This window comes from Fonsecaea nubica, assembly GCF_001646965.1.
Source record: "Fonsecaea nubica strain CBS 269.64 chromosome Unknown Scaff3, whole genome shotgun sequence".
Classification (NCBI taxonomy): Eukaryota; Fungi; Ascomycota; class Eurotiomycetes; order Chaetothyriales; family Herpotrichiellaceae; genus Fonsecaea; species Fonsecaea nubica.
Window position 1 is genome coordinate 576,560 of NW_019173676.1, and position 18,623 is coordinate 595,182.

Sequence of the window (18,623 nt, forward strand, 5' to 3'; positions counted from 1 at the left end):
CTGTCGTGGCTGGGGTCATCAACGCTTGAAGGTCGGCACCGCACGAAGTGTGGGTGTGAGTACCGAGTACCTCGTACATACTAATGATACCAGCCTTCGAATTTTATACAGCATGGTATCCTATGCACTGCAATACGGCCAAATCACCCGGTCCGGCCCCCATGGGAACTGGTTTGATGGGTGGTATATTAGACAAGCCAACTCCAAGCACGGACTGTCGCTCTCTACTTGCGCCATATCGACCTTTGCCTGATCATCTCTTCCGCTGATAATTATACGGACACTACTGCTCTCCTCCAAGCATTCTCGGTTTCGGGGTCATTCTTACATTTCTCTGTGGTTTTCGTCTCGGCTGGAAGAAGCCTGTCAGTATATCCCCCGTGGGTACCAAGTTCCAGCGTAAGAGATTGACTGCTCGTGGCGAGTGCATCAACCTTGGTCCAAAATGCTACCGGTACATTTTGGGCGGCCAGTCGTCAGTAACGACATATTGGATGCTGGCCTTCGAGAGGCGCAGCGCAGGTACAGCGAATTCGAGACGAGGATAGGCGAAAAGCAAAAGGAGAAGACAACAGCCATGATCTCTTGCATTAGGAAGTCCAAAAAAGATTATCAAACCGGCTATATCTATGCTGTACAGATCCAACAAAATGAACTGGTCAAAGTTGGACGCGCTAGAGCTGCCAGTACGGAGCGACCCATGGATGTGCAGAAGTGCAGCTTCAAAGCTGCCAGTACGGAGCAACCCATGGATGTGCAGAAGTGCAGCTTCAAAGCTGGAAGAATTTTCAGAACAGACAATTTCGACGCAGTCTGCAAGGCTGAAAAACTGGTCCACCATCTGCTCTCCCAGTGGCATAGTCCTTTCGAATGCACCAAATGTACGAACGATAGTGGGGCCCCAACGAAACACCGAGAATACTTCAGCTGTGGGCTTTGGTTCGCTATATCAGTGATCAATCTTGTCACGTCCTGGTTTCTCAAGAAGCCTTATGACATAGAGGGTCAAGAAGGCTCTCTAAAAAAGGCGTGGGAAGAGGCCTTAAAAGCGTTCGAACAGAGTCAAGAGTCCCAGCATCCCATGGAGTGGTTCGAATTTTTCCTCATCGATGTCGAATCTCAACTTTCCTGGAAGTCACATCTCCCAGCATCGGGCACTCCGTGGCATTTGCCTGCCACCCCAGTGCAACTTGTCCCCCACGGCACCTTGCACTTTGCAAGCCCAAAGCCGAAACCAGGCACACCCAAGATCAGTCCTGCTGTTCCCCAGGTATCATCTCTGGCTCGTCAAGGACACCAAAGGAGGCGATCAGAATATACGTTGCCGAGTCGTTCAGAGTCGGCTCCACCGAAGACATTGTCACACGGGGATCAAACTCCGTCACCCCCCGAGACGCCTTCAAAACCACCGAGATCCGTCCCGCGCCGTCCAGGCAAAGGTCCGAAGACGGGTTCTTCCTCCAATTCTAGAGGCGAGGAGGGGCAGAAAGGCCAGGGTCGGGAGGACGTGAGAGAGGTAGACCAAGAGGACGTGGTGGGCGAAGATATCAGACGAGATGCTGCCGCTACCTCTAAAGAAGATGGCGACGTCGAAGTGACTACCGCAGCTGCCAGGTTAACCCTCTCAGACGGCGGTCCAGAGACCGGTCTTCTGCTTATCGAGCGTTTCCGTGTCTTGGTGGGGTTTTGAACCACGCGGACAGAATGATGAGTGTCGAAGCGCGAACACGTCGTTGGACTTGAGGGGGATTTTCTTATCGGGAATGGAACTTTGTGATTGGTGTTGATATGACTACTCCGTTTAATTGAATAAGTAGGTATGCATGTATGTCTGTGTCAATGGTATGCACCAAGCTACGACATAGATTGTACATATGATAGCGCCACGGAGGGGGTGGGTGGTGTGGTGTGTGCCTCGCTGCAGGGGCTTTGGTGAAGATGCAGCCCTGTCCCCACAGGTTCCTGCCATCGAACATTATGCTGTGTACGGAGTACCTCGTACCTACCGAGTAGGTGCCTCGAGGATAGCTTGGCGCTTGAGGTGTACCTCGTACCTAGCTCGCCAAACTACTTGTACCTACCACTCTGGGTAGGCAGTTCCCCGCCCCACAAGCGCTACGGTTTAGTGCCGGGGGAGCCTAACCCTGTCATTTTCCGGGCGCTTCCCTTGTCGAAGTGAACGTGTGTCTGTTCTGACAACCCAAGACCCTGTCAGTACGTACCTCTGTCTGCTCTGTCCACGACTTTACTACGCGACGCCTTCTCCATCCTTCAAATTAATCTCTGGGATGCGCTTCATGAAGGTGTCTACCGAGTACAGTGAATACTCCGTCGACGATCCATTCGGCCGTGGATTCAGCCGTGAAACCTGCCTGCTTCCACATCCCCCCGGCCTCAACCCTGGCCCGATGACCCCTGGTGGCGCTCATACTAGTCTAGTCGTCTCAAGATATGCAGTCTCATCCTCCTGCGCCTGCCTCTCCTTCCTCGCTTCTTTTTGGGGCTAGAAGACCACCGCCCCGCGAGGCTTAGCTAGCATGCCAGAGGGACGAGTCTCGCAGGTAGCAACACTCTTATCTCCATCCGTGACTTAACTTGAAGCTTCACTGAGCAAACGAGTCTGCCGAAAGTTTTGGGTCTCCACTACAAAAAATGCACTATCTGAGATACCATGAGCTCGGGACTGGTCGGTTACTTCACCTTGCGGCTAGGTAGGTAAGTAGGAAGGAGACCAATAGGTTCATCCTACCGCGCCAGACATATCTTCCCTGTACGATTCTCTTTCTCATTCGTCTCGTCGTTTTAAGTGCAGGCCATGGATAAGGTCAACCAATGGTGAGCGTTGATTGAGGCTGCTCGCTCGCGCGCCCTCTCACTGACTGGAGTTTCTCCTGGCCTGAGTGGATACAAGTATGGAGTGTCTTCTGACCAGGTGACACAATGCCGTTGAGCGGCGTTATATAACGTGCTTTACAACATACTTCGCAAGCACGAGGGGCACATCATAGATGGATATAGGCCCCAGGGACTCACAACAAAATATGTGCGAGAATCGAGCACAGGTACAAGGGGCAAGTACAATCAAAATACAGAATATACATTGTAGGGTGGGCATGCACATGGAAGTGTTTCGGTGGAGACTGTGAAATAGGTTGGGGTTTGAATTGGGATTGGGATTGGGGTTGGAAGAACTGAGGAACTTGAGGACTACCGAGTACGGGGCAGCACTACTACTCACTACCTACTGAAGGGTCTTGAAGAAATAAAACATTCATTGAAATAGAAATAACTAACTTCCTAGCTAAGTGGCCATTGGCCATGGTCCACTATGCCTGCGCCCACGTCCTTGCAGTTCCCTCCTTTCGCTCCTTGGACCTCTGACTGTGATGATTGTTGGTTGGCCGCTTCGTCGGATATCCTCACTTCGTTGGGCCTACGTTTCAGACATAAAGCAATACCCCGAGCGTGCATGTTATCTCGCCCAGCAACGCAGTCGGCAAGATGACAATAATACTGCAATAAAGTCAGAGCGCGCGCGTCCTAGACAACATGACCCTCCACGCCAGCATATCTCTGATGGCCGTCCGGAGCGATGTATTCCTCGTGTGCGCGCGTCGTAGGCGATGGATGATGTGTTGGCAGCGCTCCAGCGTCGAGGTCCACGCCCGACGCGGCGAGCAAAGCGTGGCGCAGTGCCTCGTCCTGCTCGTCGATCTGCGGTGACCAGGGCGGCAGACCGGTGTGCGGAGGGAGATGGAAGGTATCGTGAATCGAGGGCTCGAGGTAGGAAAAGTCGTGGCTCGCACCGATGTCGAACGATGACGGCAAGTGGCTAAAGTTGTGGAGGGGGCCTTCTTGCTTCAACGTCATGAACCCGTCCTGGCACAGTTCCTCGTCCACGGTGTCGGGATACAGGTCGTACTCCATGCCGTGTTCCGGCTGGAACTGATGGGTGTCCTCGAACGAGTTGATGCCGGGCGAACAGTCGACGATCGAGTCCATCGAGAGCGGCGGCAGGCTCATCTCTACGCCGTGCGGGAATGGGCTGTTGGTCGCGAGACGATCTGGAGGGGGGATCAGAGTCTGCCATGTCGTCGATCCGACGCTGTCCGTGGGCGCTTGCGAAAACTGCCACAGCAGGATTGCCGTCCTCTTCCGTGTCTCCCGCTTCAAGCTGTCGTCAAGGTCGCTACGGTGGGGTGAACGCACCATGTATATTTCTTGCATGATCGACAGGCCGCGGAAGAAGTCGCGAGACTGGCTAGTGGCAAGGTCGACGGCTTCTGGGTCCTTGGAATCTTCGGCAACTTTTCTCGCCTCGGTGAGAGAGGTGAAGGTCGACGCCCACCATTTCGACTGGAAGAATGGCCGGATCCCGCAGTGGTCCTGAATCTGGCATTCCTCACGGGTAGGCTCCGTGATGAGCACACCTTCACGGTACATGTATGTGACGCAGCACCACTTGTTGAGTTTCGCGTCCTGCTGGGACTCTTTCCAAAAGAGATCTGGGTACTTGAGTTCGAAGCAGATGCCCAGCTTGGAGTGTCGGGGTGGGAAATCCTCCATCAGCTTGAAGCTTGCATTGAGGAGGATGAGATCGCAGTTATCCAGGCGCTTTCCATGATCAACCAGGGATTTGAGGTGTGGGAATGATGATCGCCACTCGGCCAGTTCTTCCAGGGGAAATGGCATCAATTTCGTGGGTTTCAGCCCGGTATAGTAGTGCAAGGCAGTCTCGTGGTTGACGGGCGAGCTCACCCACATTTCAAAGTTCAGTCGTTCGACGCGTGGTGCGATGGTCATGTCGCTTTGTACGGTCCCAGAGACAAATGAGTCGGCGTGGCCCTCGAGCTCATCCTCCCACAGAGCATCACCGGCCTTGCTTCTTGCCTTTTGCTCGTTGACCATGTGCTCAATAGAGTTGTGATAAAACTTGTGACCTTCTGCTGGGCTCGTGTCGTCGTCATCACCAGGCTTGATCAATCGATCCCCTGAAACCAGAATCAGCTTGAACACTTGTATACACTTAAAACGAGACACACATTCTGGAATGCCTTGAAGAAATCTGTCAAGGACCTGTATGTGGCTGGAGACTTGTTTACGCTCCCGTTTCTGGCCTGTCGCGCGGTATATCCACTCGGCAATGAGCATATTGCGCCCATAAGGCTTTCCTCGTTGTGAACATTTCTTTCTGCCCATGGGCTTGATGTGTACAAGGGCTGTCTCTTGTCAGTATTGGTCTAACCACCAACGATCTCGGTTTGGCCCACCGTCTTGAAACGCAGCTTCGATATTGTCCGGCCAGATTGGTTTGCCATCTTTCCCAATATCTTGCCTTGGTCGAGACCTATATTCGAGGTATTTTGGATGATGAAGATATGGGCGATCCGGATTGCCTAGCAGCTTGGACCGGTGTGCCTTGAGTGCATGTCGTCTTCTTTTTGGAGTAAATGCACCATTCGATCCATCGTTGGAGCCGAGCTTCAATGCCGGAATTGGAAAACGAGGTATCTGTCCCTCAACTGTGTCGATTCCAGGAAGGGGATACTGATTTTCAATCCCCTCCTTATGCGTGACCGGGAGCAGCTGAACATTTCCCGAGGAGACTGCGAGCCGCTCGGTCGCTGATCTTGCGTCCCCAAGGTAGACAGGCGAAGGCACACCGGAATGTACGCGTTCCATCAGAGCTTGAAGCGCCCAATGCTTACCCAAGTATGCTCGGGACCAAGAATGAAAAATGCGGTAGACAATGTTCGAGAGGGACAAAAGACTTTTGGAATGAGAAGAGGGAATGCTGCAAAGGAAATAGCAGGCTTAACATATAACAATCGCCATGTCACGAGAGGAGCTCGTGCAATCTAACCCATCTCCTCCCATGTCTTCAATCGGACCTGTCAGCCACAATCCTGCGATTCATCAGCCGGACAGACAGACGTGTAAACCCAAGGCCATTGGGTATCCCACTGGTTCAAAAGTCGAGACTAAGCAAGACAGGTAATTTCACGAATGTGAACGTCCCTTTGCAATCCTTGCTGCACAGGCTCAGGTGCCATGAGACCAACGCAAGGGATAGACAGCTTCCTAATCAGGGTAGGCCAGCAGGGCGGAAACAGCCTCGATCTCGACGTTTCGGTGGTCAAAGTCAATGGGCAGGAGGCGAAACCAGCGTGCTCTTGGGAAGGGAATACTGCGCACAGATGATGGCCAGACGAATCAGACGGCCGGTCGGCAAGGTGGCCAATCTGCCTTTGGAATGAGATTTTGCTGCACCGATCTGCAAAACAACCGGTGTCGGCACGAGCAGATTCAATTCCTGGTCACGATCATGGTGAACTCTGTCTGAGACTATTATTGAGAAAAACCAAAGGGTTTGGCATTCACATTAGATTTGACTGAAGCTGAATATATGGATGAGTTCCAAGGGCTGGAGGAGGCGAGGGAGAAGGCTCTGCAAGGGGCAGGCTCCCGATCCCTAGATTGCCGATCATTCAAAGAGGGTCGAAATCTTCTCTTGCGCCAACGTTGAACTTCTTCCGAGCCGAACCTGTCATCCTGTGATGAGTCAATGTATCTTGATGTCCCTGGGTCTTCTTCTCCATGGCTTTGATCTCGGCTTCTGGGTCGATTATTTCGCCTTCGGCAAAGTCCAGGACAAGCCTCCTGCCAAGCAAGTGGGTGCTGGACAGAGCCTCAATGGCGTTCTCAGCCTCTTTGGCCGTGAGAAATTCAGCAAAGGCAAAACCTCGGGCTGTATTGTCGAATTTCTTGGGCATTCGTACCGTGCGCAGCTGACCATATGCACCGAGCAGAGCGCGGATATCCTTCTTGGTAGCTTCGAAGGGGAGGTTTTTGATGACGATCTTTGTCCTTGCCGAGTCGAGCTTCCTCGATGTATCCTCCTTCCGTCGCTCTTCTCCCAGATCAGTTGACTTCTGTGACGTCTGCACCAGCAGCTCGTATCCGTCTAATCGCCTGCTATTCATGGTGGCGATTGCAGCATCTGCTTGGGCCTTGGTGCGGAACTCGACAAAGCCAAAGCCCATGCTGAGAACCTCTCCTGGCCGGTTGGGATCTGTCCTTGTTTTCACTCTTGCCGAGAGGAAGCCCGACAGTGGCTTGAATGCTTCGGCTAGTCGGACGCTCGATGTTGAGAAATTCAGATTGCGCACAAAGACTGTAAATGTAGTAGTACCGAGAGCGCCACCTTTCTCATCGTCCCCAGCAGCATTGGGCAAGTCAGTCTTCTTAATCGACTCGGAACCGTCCCAGAGACCCGCGGGTGCCTTCTCAAGGAACAATATAGAGCCCCTCAAATTTCGATACGCCAATTGCTTGAGAGCTAAAGCTGCTTGACTTCTTTCCTGATAGCGAGCGACAGCTATGGTGCCGGTTGGAGGAAAGAGGAGAGATTCTATCGTGCCGTATTGACCAAGCATCTGTGAGAGCTCTTCTGCAGTGGTTCCGAAAGCAAAATTCTTGAGCAGAATTGTTTTTTCATCACGAGTTTTGTTTTTGAAGGCATTGACATTTAGTCCATTGGACTTCAGGTATTCTTTGGTCTCGTTGATCACACTTGTCTCTGCATGGGCTTGCTTTACGGCTGCATCAGTTGAAGCAGGATCAAGCAGGTCGGCCTTGGAGACCTTCAGGCGGTCGGCCACTGATGCCAGTACAGCATCTGGATTCATATAGAGCGAATTCCAGCTGAAACTCGAACTCGAGGCCTCGTTCTTCCGCTTCAGCGCTCTTTGCTGTTTGAGAGGTAATTTTGAGATTTCGAATTCACTGAGTTTTTGTATTTTCTTGTCAGAAGATGGTAGAATGTGCATAAGTCTGCCCATAAAGTCCTTTGCGTCGAGTTCAAGCAGTGCCCGCTCAGCGTGTTCCGGCTCCACAAATTGAACATAACCAAGACCTTTTCCAGTGGATTTTCTGGTGTCGGTCACTAAATGAATCTGTCCAGGCGTTAGCGATAGCGATGATGGGTAAGGAAGAAATGTTGTAGAAGAAAACGGTGTCAGAAATGAGAGGCATCTACTAAAATACTCTTTCCCAGTTCAAATCATATGCAGAGCATAAGCTGTCCCTATCAGGAAATCATCACAAAGGCATGGTGGATGGAAGTAGGAAAAGGATATCCACTTACTTCTGAGATTCTGCCGTACGGTGCGAAGACTTTCCGAAGATCGTCTTCGTGGGTGTCAAACGGAAGATTCCTGATAAATAGTCGGGCATTCGGCACTGACACCCGTTGGCGATGTTCTGGCTCCCGATCATCTCCTCCATCTACTCGGTCTTCGTTGGCTTGGACATCATCCACTAATCCTCCAGCACTGGGTTCTCCACCACTATTGTCAGAAGGGTCTGGGTGGACATTCACATCTTCTGCGTCCTCGAGCAAACCCAGTGTCCTGCTTGTTTTCCCACGCAGCCAATCAGTGTCGGATGCGGGTGCATCTTTCGCAGGCCCTTCTTCCTGCTCCTTCTGTGAAGTAGCCTCATCTGAGGAACTTTCCATCTCTTTAGGGGCTGCCTGTACGGTTGTTGTCGTGTCTGATGCCACAATTGTAGCTTTTGGAGACTGTCTCATCGGAGTGCGTTGGACTTCTTGGCCATCATCTCGATTATCACGCTTTCTCTTTCTCGAAGAACGGTCGGGGACAGGAACGGCCTGGCCTTTTTCATTGCGCTTGACCTGGACGGGTTTTGCTAGGGCTACGGCGATCTTTGACATGCGAATGAAAGATTTGTCGAAGTACTGGACTGCGCTCTTAGCCTGTTCATGATTCGAAAACCCCACAAAACCTATGCGGCGGTCTGGGACGACATGAGCATCTGTCACGGTATACTTTCCAGCAAAATGCAACCGCAGTTGCTCCTTGGTCATGGACGGTGGCAGACCCGAGACATAGACTCTGGTAATCGAGGAGTCTTCAGGCTCTTCAGGCGCCGTGCTCGTCATCGTGGCAGTGACAGTCATCAGCAGCAACACAGAAATGCTTGAGACAGTAGAAGTATGCGAGAAAAGAAATATCTGGAGACGGAGAAGTCGGGGTCAAAAATTATTGCGAGTAGGCATGGCACGTGGACGGCGAGAGGGCTACTGTTGGAAAAGCGGCGAGGGTGGGCTAAGCCATTCAAAGGAAGATGATGACGCCGCCCTGTCCCACACTCTCTCTGACCTACAACCTCCTCAGGACATGCGCCTCGCACGCACTTTCGAAAGGGCAATTTGCGCAACATGGTGTTGATATCTTATGACTCCTTTTGGCTGGTTGGTTACACACTCCTGGAGTCGACTCTTGAGTACTCAGGCTAAATCGAGCCAGCGTATGCGTGGTCAAGTCAACTCCCAATCACCAGTTAACTGTGCTTCACAAGAAGCGCATTGCACTGGGGAAGACCTCGCAATCCCTTGCACGCCTCGACAACCTTTGCTGCATCCTTCGAAATGTCTCGTTCTTGCTCTGAAATGGAACGAGTTTCAACGTCGCTCTCGGTCAGCCATGGTACGTCCTCTACACTCTCTCGAAGTACTGTACCATCCACCAGCGTGACCTCCACCATTGCCGGCTGAAGACCTCGCTCATACGCCTTGTCAAACTCGGGGCTCGAGCTAAGCTCACATTTTGCTATGAGGTTGTTGACTCGCTTGTCGTCGGCCAGCTTGAAGATATCCTCGTCCAATTTCCCAAAAGTGAGCGCGGCGCATACTCCGAACTGGATGCTCATCTTGGTGTTTTGGATGGTGTTCAATGGTCCGGCGTTGTTACATCCTGGATACTTGACTGCTTGCGAGGTGGCGGTGATTTTGATGCGGTCAATCTCACCTAGCTTATGCTTTTGGAAAATCCGAACTGCCACGGCAGAAGTCGATTGGGCATAGTTGCATCCGGCCACTGGTTTGAAACGCACGTCCAGGATGCCTTGGCCGAGCGGGGATTTCTCTAGCCAATCTTTGAAATCCTTCCCTCCAGCAGCACCAGATCCGACTGCGTTGAAGAAGCCATCTTTGCCTTCAAGAGCGGTTTCGCTACTTTCGAAGCCAGCATTGGCCAGATCGAAGCTTGCAATGCCAGAGCGGCTAGCCACGCCCATTTCCACGAAGATCTCGGTACCTCCACTCCAGGCCCATTCGTTGGTACCAGCAGCCATACTGAGAGCAAAGCCGAGCGCATTTACGGCGATGGTTTCGTCCACGCCTTCCGCTGCGATTGCCGCTGCTGCGGCTCCAAAGGCGCCAATGAGGCCACTGGGACGAAGGTGCGCATTGAAAGTCCCTCCACGACGGATCGCTGTTCCAAGAAGTGCGGCCATCTCATAACCAGCAATGACGGCCCTCAGTAGCTGCTCTCCAGACCATTTATCACGCTGGGCTAGGGCTAGAGTTGCTGAAATTACCATCGAGCCGATATGTGAGCAGGCCTCAAGATGCATGTCATCTCGGATTGCACTTTAGTTTGTCAGTATTTATCCCGATCTAACAATCGTTCAAAGCAAGCAGAGCCTGGTCCAGGATCACGTTCGACAGACTCACCTATGGGCTAAAGTTGCATTAACAAAGGCCGCGGTCTCAGTCGAGACGTCTCCACCGATGCCCCATGCATATGCTTCTGCGCTCCCACGATTCAGTTTCGCATACTTTAGCAGCGCATCTTTCCATGGCAGCAACAAGCCAGTGTGTACGGCACCAAACCAATCGATGATGCAGAAAGTTGCCTTGTCATACAGCTCCTGCGACAGTTCTTCCGTGGCAATTCGGCGAATCCGTCTTACTGCGAGACGAGTAAGGCTTGCTGGATGTTTTGCTTCGCCGTTGGTGGCCATTTTCTGGTATTTGCAGCTTGATCAGACCTCTTGCTCGATACCAAAGTGAAGTGTCTCTCTCTTTTGGACGCATCTACCCGCGGTTCGAATCTTCCTGCTCATTAATTACTCCAAGATATGGGGATTGTGAGAGGACGTTACTCCAATATCTCCAATTGATCATGTGGGGTTCTGACTGAGAACGAAGAGAACAACCCACCACCACCACTGCTCATTCTCGTCCTGCCGGTGTTGGGTTACAAGAATAGCTAACTGCATCACTTTACTACAGATTGATGGGATTGAAGTCATTGGCCGAGGCAAACCCATGTTGATTGTGGACAATTGGCCATGTCTCTTGCGATCCCCGGGGCTTCAGGCATATTTGTCTGTTTTGCTTCCCCAACAAACAAACTCTATTAATTTCAAGACTCGGTATTTAGACTTGAAGTCCATGCGGCGGACGTCGCTAAGCGACCATTGTCATCCGAATCAATCCTCCCTCGACACCAAGCGTCCCTACTCGTCCACTTTGCCCTCTTGGAGTTATCCAGCAGAGCCAAACGCCACTGGTATAGTAGGTGCATTCTGTACTCAGATGGTTAATAGCAATAGGCGCCCATACCTTCCTTTGGTGCTGGAGATCTAGAACACGATGAAACCCTCTCAAATAGACACAAATATCCTTGAAAGAGGCAACAGGCAGAGTATCCGTGTCCTCCAATCAAACAGCCGAATAGAAATATCCGAGCAATTAGTCCGCCAGTAGGGCTATCTATGCGATCGTGGATGGCGTGCTTTACAATATCGTGTTTAGTATACCAGGCCTTCCTCATTGCAATGCCAGCCCCAGACTCTCAGCATTTTGTATCAACGTGCCCACGACCTCGGCGGCTTTGGCGACAGTTGCGCCATCAAGAACCCGGTGGTCAGCACTCCAACTCAGCACCACCTGTTCCTGCTTGATAATGTGTTCACCACCATGCTTGTCTGTTGTGAAGACTGGAACACCTTGAGCTCTGCCAACACCCAGAATTCCTACCATGGGTGCAACAATCACAGGTGCCACGGCGCTCCCACCGATACTCCCGATATTGCTGATGGTGAACGTGGCATCCTTGAAGTCTTCGGGTGCAAGACGTCCGGCTTGTGCGAGATCGCTCAATCGCTTGATTTCCGCAGCCAGTGAGATGATGGAGTGATTCTGGACATTTTTGACCACGGGAACTAGGAGGCCGTGCGGTGTATCCACGGCAATCCCGAAATTGTGAGAGGATCTGAGAATTAGTTGAGGATTCGATGGGTTGGTGGCTGTGTCAAGATGGGCGTTGAGCTTGGGGAACCGTGAAAAGGCCTGCGACAATGCCTTCAAGATGAATGGAAGGACTGTGAGCTTCGAAACAGGAACGTCTGGTGGTAAAAGTGTGGATGAGAGCGTCGAGGTCGTGTTGAATTTCCGGCGGAGAAGGTTGATTGATGTGACATCGACACTGTGGGTATAGAGGAAGTGAGGGATTGTGAGAGACTGCGTCATGACTTTGAACATGTGTTTCTCTGTCGGGGTGAACGGGACCACCTTGTCTTCTGCTGCCTTTTTCAACGGCGGAGCAACAACAGGAGGTGTGGGTTGAGATCGACCAGAGATCGACTGCGACTGAATGTAGCGTTGGACGTCGTCTTTTGTGATGCGTCCATCTCTACCAGTTCCTTCAACATCGTTCACGTCGATTCCTGCCTGTTTGAGCAGATGTCGCACAGCCGGAGTCAGAAGTGCGGGAGCTCTGGAGGGAGTGTTCTGTCCTGTGGCAGGTTCGAGCGAGATCCGCGATGGGGCCTGTGCGTCTGAGTGTGACTCAAGTGGCGATGGCGGCTGTTCAATTTGGCCTGTCATGATTCCCTTCCCTGGCTCCTGTTCAATGTCCGACGATTCTTGTTCGACAGGGACCTCAGCGAGGACCGAATCCCCAGCTACTTCGTCCGCAATATCCATATCCAAAAGCGGCTTTCACGTCAGGTTAGCATAACAAAGCCTCGGGTCTTCGCAAGCAGTCACAACACACCTTGCCGACGATGGCAACTTCATCCTGTTCATAATGGAGAGCCTTGACCACGCCATCAAACCGCGAGGTAATCTGTCCCTGTGAGTATTCTGGCTGACGCACCGAAGGACAAGATCGTCACAAGCACACACCTCTACAGTTGCCTTGTCCGACTGTACTTCACATATGGGATCGAACTGTGCAACATGGTCTCCTGGTTTGACCGACCAATTGATGATTTGACACTCCGTGATTCCTATCTTTGTTATCACACCGTTTGAGGAAATGTTCGTGTGGGTTCTTACCTTCGCCTATGTCTGCGAGGAGATATGGCCTGACGACACGCCATGACGGTGAAGAGTGGAAGGACTGTCGGTTTGGACAGTGCGCTGCTGCCCCAGCCAGCCGTTGACTTTGACGCACAAGTCCTCTAACCAGCACGCCGTTCATCCTATCTGGAATATCCTCGAGAAAGAAAAAAGCACCCAAGGTGAGTTGATGGTTTGGTGATCTGTATCGCAATCGTATTATCAGCTTTTTGGCTCCACCAATATCCATGCCATTACTGATTCCGCAGACAATGGACGATGGGCCTGGCGGTTCTCCGCGGTTGCTTGCGGCCCCATTGTTCCCTCTTGCATTTCGCTTGTGTCTGCTAAATCCAAGTCTAGCAGCTATCCACGATGACAAGCAAGTCCCTGAAAATGAGTTCGCTCGGTGTACGGGGAACTCATTCAGGGTGAGAAGGTCACCTTCGGCCCGAGATATGTAATACTCCCCAACGAGACTGTTACCGGCTTATCTAATTGTCCATGTCGATACTCGATAGCTGATTGGCTTGAGAGGTCGAGTGTGATCCGCTAATGGGGTTTTTCCTTTACATTTCCCCCGTGTCGGTACTTCATCACTCGTATCGTGGCATGTGTGGTGTGTCTTACTCCTCCGGATAATACGAGTTAAGGGGAACCCGGAGTCACTCGTTCCTCCGCACCAATAGGATCTCTCAGTGCTCCGAAAATCCCCACTTGCGTGAACCAATCATTCATTTCCCGACTCGGCAATTGTACGGCTCACTTCACCGATCCGATCGAAAAGGGTAATCATACTGCGGGCTTCCCCAGTATCTGACCTCCCTTCACAGGCACTCTCCGAACCTGACTGATTGATTACTCGTACTCGTGTATGCAAGTGACAAGGGTGTTTGTAGCTAATGCAGGTCCTCGTTGCCGTTGATAACCGCTCGCTCGCTCCAATTCATTTGGTCCCGCTTCGAGCTGGGTTCTGTGTTTACTTCGGCAGATCATCTTGTAAGAAGTAAGTAGATGAGGATGAGAAGTAGCCTTTCTGGTAGTGGCAGTAGCGTCACCTATTTGGATAGTTAGCAAAGGTGATACTTGACTTCGTCTCACTCCATTTCATCCCAGGCTGGGGATTTTGAGGGAAAGAATCCGTAGAACCTCCCCCGTCCCATACACTCGAACACAACGTAACCACAACAAAAATGTGGCTTCGAAGTACAGGGCGAAGGGCTATCGCGTCGCCGTCGACGACCACTCGACGCGTCATTGCGAGATGGAACTCAACAGTCACGCTGGGAGAGATTTCGACCTCGTCAGTATCCCCATTCCCATACCCATGTCCATCCGCGCACGCATTCGGGAAGAGACATTCTTTAGGAGAACACGTCCTCTCTGTGGTAGTCAAATACTGACGGCAGCTCGATCCCGTCGTCTACAGGCCCCGCTTCCCAGGCGCGACGGGCAGTCCGCTCAGCACCAAGATGGACTTTCTGGTGCCGCAGTCGTTGCCGCCCATCGCGACGTACCGCGTCATGAACGCCGAGGGGAAGGTGCAGGACGAGAATCGCGCGCCTCCCGACGTGGCGGACGAGCAGGTTCTGGAGTGGTATAAGAATATGTTGACTGGTGAGAATTCCTCCCCACCCCTGTGTTGGAGATCCAGATTCGAGCTGGCGCGACACTATGATGACGATGTGATGATGATGCTGATGATGGAGATACAGTCAACATCTTGGACACGATCATGTCCGAAGCGCAAAGACAGGGCCGTCTGAGTTTCTACATGGTACGAAAATTCCATCCAAACGACTTCTCCCAGCTAGCTACCCAGGTGGCGTCAGAGAAGAGATACATATATACTTACTTACCCTCTTGCTTGCACTCTACAGGTCTCAGCCGGCGAAGAAGGCATCATGGTCGGTTCCGCGGCGGCGCTCGGCCCCGACGACATTATCACCTGCCAGTATCGCGAGACGGGCGTGTTCAAACAGCGCGGGTACACGCTCAAGGACTTTATGAGCCAGTTGCTGCACAACAAGAACGACCCGGGAAAGGGGCGGAACATGCCCTGCCATTATAGCGGGAGGTTGAAGACTGGAGTGGTGAGTTTTACCCTGAGGGTTTTCCAGCGATGAACATGAAAGATAGTGGCGCTAGCAAGTTATGGGCACAAGGGCTGATTCGAGAGATACAATCCAGCATGCTGTCGCGTCGACGCTCGGGACTCAGATCCCCCACGCCATGGGCGCTGGGTACGCCTTGAAACTGGCGGATCGCGAGAGCGGCACCCAATCGCCCCGGGTGGCTGTGGCGTACTTTGGCGACGGTGCGGCCAGCGAGGGCGACTTCCACGGGGCGCTCAACATGGCGGCGGTGCGCGAGGCGCCCGTCATCTTCATCTGCCGGAACAACGGGTTCGCCATCTCGACGCCGACGACGGAGCAGTACCGCGGCGACGGGATCGCAAGCCGCGGGATCGGATACGGGATCGAGACTCTCCGCGTCGACGGCACGGACATCTTCGCCGTGTACGAAGCGACGAAGGAGGCGCGACGCCGCGCCCTGCGTGACGGCGGCCGCCCCGTCCTCCTCGAGATGATGAGCTACCGGATCTCGCACCACAGCACCAGCGACGACAGCTTCGCGTACCGCTCCCAGGCCGAGGTGGACCCGTGGAAGACGCGCGACAACCCGATCGCCCGCCTGAAGAAGTGGCTCGAGAACAAGGGCCTGTGGAGCGACGAGCTGGACAAGCAGACCCGGACGCAGATCCGCCGCGACATCCTGACTGAGCTCAAGGCCGCCGAGAGGGAGAAGAAGCCACCCTTAAGCTCCGTCTTTGACGACGTCTACGCAGAGTATTCCGAGGAGCAGGAGGCGCAGAGACGCGAGCTCAGGCGTCTGATGGAGAAATACCCCGAGGAGTATGACGCCGACGACTATGAAGGTGGTCTGAAAGGGCTGTAGTTAATGTCTTCAAGTTACAAGGTCGGTCACAAGGTCAAAAGGTTAAGGGCTGCATGTAGTGTAATAAAATAAATTAAAGGTTGCGAATGAATAGACATGACAAACGCCAGAAACCTGTACACAACCCGGTGCTGCTATGCCAGAGATCCATTGTGTCTTTTTGTTCAATCCTGATACTCTCTCAACCAATACAATACAATCTACTACACCCGCTCAATACTCCAAGACCTCCAGGATGCCATCATATATCCCTGTTGATGTCAGAAACCAAAATCACAGACAGACGTTGGAACAGCAAACTCACTCGTGATATCTGGGAAAATGAACTTCTCCCACGCCAATCCCGTATGTGTCGTAAAACCACCGAGTCGTTTCACCGGCGCCTCAAGAGATAAGAGTGCCTGCTCCTGAATCGTTGCAGCGATTTCCGAGCCAACGCCATAATTCACCATGCTCTCGTGGACGACAATGGCACGCCCCGTCTTTCGCACGCTGTTCAGGATAGTCTCTCGGTCCCAAGGATATATCGTCCGGAGATCAATCAGCTCAATACTCGTCCCCGGTGCAGTCTTCTCCGCCGCCTCAATGGCTGCTAGACAGTTGTACAGTGGACGCCCATAAGAGATGATTGTCAGGTCAGCACCGGGCTTCAGCACCTCAGCTTTACACAGAGGAAGTGTATAGAGTTCATCCGGAACTTCCTCGACTGCGGCGCGGTACAGAATCTTTGGTTCCATGAAAATCACCGGATCTTGAGACTCGAGGATAGCCGAGAGAAGAAGGCCTTTCGCTTGAGAGGGTGAACGCGGAACGACGACTTTGAAACCTGGTACGTGGCAAAAGAGTGACTCGGGGGATTGAGTGTGATATCTAATGGTGGAAAGAGTTAGCATGTTTTCGCACGAAAGGTCAAACCTCGACAGGCAAGACTCACAAAGCACCATGTCCCACACCACCACAGGGCATTCTGATCACCATGCCCGCCAAGTTGGCACCAGTCGAACCCTCCCGATATCGAAATTTTGAAGCCTCATTCACGATCTGGTCAAAGGCTGGAAAGACGTAATCCGCAAACTGAATCTCGACCACCGGTTTCGCACCCTCAGCAGCCATCCCAATCGCAGCGCCCACAATCCCCTGTTCGGTAATGGGTGTATTGAAGACTCTGTCCGGCCCAAACTCAGACTGCAGATTCACCGTGCACCGAAAGACACCACCGAACGCGACATCCTCGCCAAAACAGAGCACTTTGTTGTCTTCCCTCAAAGCAGTTCTGAGCCCCTCGTTGACCGCCTGACAGAGATTTAGACGTGTTGTAGAGCCGCCTTGTGGTAGCTCAGGCGTCTGTGGAATCGTCTTTGAGGAATGGTGCAGAAGAGGAGTCTTGCCAAAGTCGATGGGCACGTTCAACTTCCGCGTCGCAGGGGTCGCGAGGGAAGCATATGAACGGACAGCCGCGCGTGACCGCGAAGCTGCTATTCGCAACGATCTGCAACCCTGCGACATGGTTCTCCAGTGGTATAGCTAGTTCTGAGCAAAATGCTTCACGCAGTGCTGTGACATGGGGATTTGTACCGAGTATAAGCATGTCCTCCATTCCGCATGAGACAATCTACCCCAGCTTTCCAAAACGCCATGACACCGCGGATGAAAGCTTGCATCGAGGGGTCCTCTCGGTCTCTCACAAGTCTCCCCGAAAGACTGGGGGTACATGCGTCGTCTGCGGTTATCAACGGTGATGGTGTTTTGAGTGCGGATCCGGATGGGTTGCTAAGCACATGGATTCGGGGCCGGAGTTCGAGATCTCCGGCTCCCGGGACACAATCGCCGAGGACAAACTGCGTCTCTAGTCGAAGCCGCATGCTGACCGGAGACAACAATGACTGATGCCCTTCCTGATTTTTATCCCCACTATAAAACCCCACTGTGTTCCGAGAAGATTGATCTCTGTTCTGGAGATGTTGTTGCAGGGAAATGCTCCTTCAGGTATAGTCGCCGCCTGGGCATGCGCATTACTGGACGGGTTTATGCGAGGCCAGGTCAGACCATCTCGGGCCTGGCCCGTCTTTGCATCAGTTTGAGGATCAGGTTTTGCTCAGTCCGACACACCAGCCTCTCGCTTAAGGGCTTTAGAGGTCTGGGATATCGAGAGGAATGCTCCACGTAGTTTGCTATACCTATCATTTACAAGACTTTGTCTTCATGGCTGAGCCAACTCTGATGGGGCTCCGAGACAACGAGGTTCAGGCTTGGGCAGTAGACTCTCACACCAGAGTGATCGGGTCGCTTACGAACGGATCGAGTGGTGCACTAAAATAGTCAAGCTCGGCCTGCCAGTCCCTCTCTGCAATTGATGAGTCGAGTGTAAAGATATTGAAGTCCTCACCATCAGCCGTACACATGGAAGATGGATTCTGTATCGTCTCGCCGGTGTCTTCAGGGTTTGAATCAGAACTCTGCTGGTCAATCTCAGGAGGTACACTGTGCCCCCGAATGCTGCTTTCGGGTGGAG

At 52.5% G+C, this 18,623-nt stretch overlaps 7 protein-coding genes across 7 annotated transcripts; 2 read left to right on the forward strand and 5 right to left on the reverse strand.

The window, feature by feature from the left end:
* Nucleotides 1-445: 445 nt before the first annotated feature.
* AYO20_00888 (hypothetical protein) lies at nt 446-1,690 on the forward strand (the record flags this gene model as incomplete). Its single annotated transcript, XM_022639196.1, has 1 exon — nt 446-1,690. One exon carries the CDS (start codon nt 446-448, stop codon nt 1,688-1,690), a length of 1,245 nt encoding a protein of 414 aa, XP_022504987.1.
* Nucleotides 1,691-3,540: 1,850 nt separating this feature from the next.
* Nucleotides 3,541-5,151, reverse strand: AYO20_00889 (hypothetical protein; the record flags this gene model as incomplete). The annotated part of the gene is made up of 2 exons (XM_022639197.1): nt 3,541-4,991; nt 5,043-5,151. The coding sequence occupies 2 exons, from the start codon at nt 5,149-5,151 to the stop codon at nt 3,541-3,543; spliced, it is 1,560 nt and encodes a 519-aa protein (XP_022504988.1).
* A 1,337-nt stretch (nt 5,152-6,488) lies between these two features.
* AYO20_00890 (hypothetical protein) lies at nt 6,489-8,962 on the reverse strand (the record flags this gene model as incomplete). The annotated part of the gene is made up of 2 exons (XM_022639198.1): nt 6,489-7,955; nt 8,147-8,962. 2 exons carry the CDS (start codon nt 8,960-8,962, stop codon nt 6,489-6,491), a joined length of 2,283 nt encoding a protein of 760 aa, XP_022504989.1.
* A 401-nt stretch (nt 8,963-9,363) lies between these two features.
* AYO20_00891 (hypothetical protein) lies at nt 9,364-10,827 on the reverse strand (the record flags this gene model as incomplete). Its single annotated transcript, XM_022639199.1, has 2 exons — nt 9,364-10,453; nt 10,538-10,827. 2 exons carry the CDS (start codon nt 10,825-10,827, stop codon nt 9,364-9,366), a joined length of 1,380 nt encoding a protein of 459 aa, XP_022504990.1.
* Nucleotides 10,828-11,638: 811 nt separating this feature from the next.
* AYO20_00892 (hypothetical protein) lies at nt 11,639-13,295 on the reverse strand (the record flags this gene model as incomplete). The annotated part of the gene is made up of 4 exons (XM_022639200.1): nt 11,639-12,808; nt 12,867-12,938; nt 12,998-13,101; nt 13,151-13,295. 4 exons carry the CDS (start codon nt 13,293-13,295, stop codon nt 11,639-11,641), a joined length of 1,491 nt encoding a protein of 496 aa, XP_022504991.1.
* A 1,330-nt stretch (nt 13,296-14,625) lies between these two features.
* Nucleotides 14,626-16,111, forward strand: AYO20_00893 (hypothetical protein; the record flags this gene model as incomplete). Its single annotated transcript, XM_022639201.1, has 4 exons — nt 14,626-14,770; nt 14,869-14,930; nt 15,034-15,246; nt 15,302-16,111. The coding sequence occupies 4 exons, from the start codon at nt 14,626-14,628 to the stop codon at nt 16,109-16,111; spliced, it is 1,230 nt and encodes a 409-aa protein (XP_022504992.1).
* A 213-nt stretch (nt 16,112-16,324) lies between these two features.
* On the reverse strand, nt 16,325-17,617 carry AYO20_00894 (hypothetical protein; the record flags this gene model as incomplete). The annotated part of the gene is made up of 3 exons (XM_022639202.1): nt 16,325-16,362; nt 16,416-16,981; nt 17,046-17,617. 3 exons carry the CDS (start codon nt 17,615-17,617, stop codon nt 16,325-16,327), a joined length of 1,176 nt encoding a protein of 391 aa, XP_022504993.1.
* Between the last annotated feature and the right edge of the window lie 1,006 nt (nt 17,618-18,623).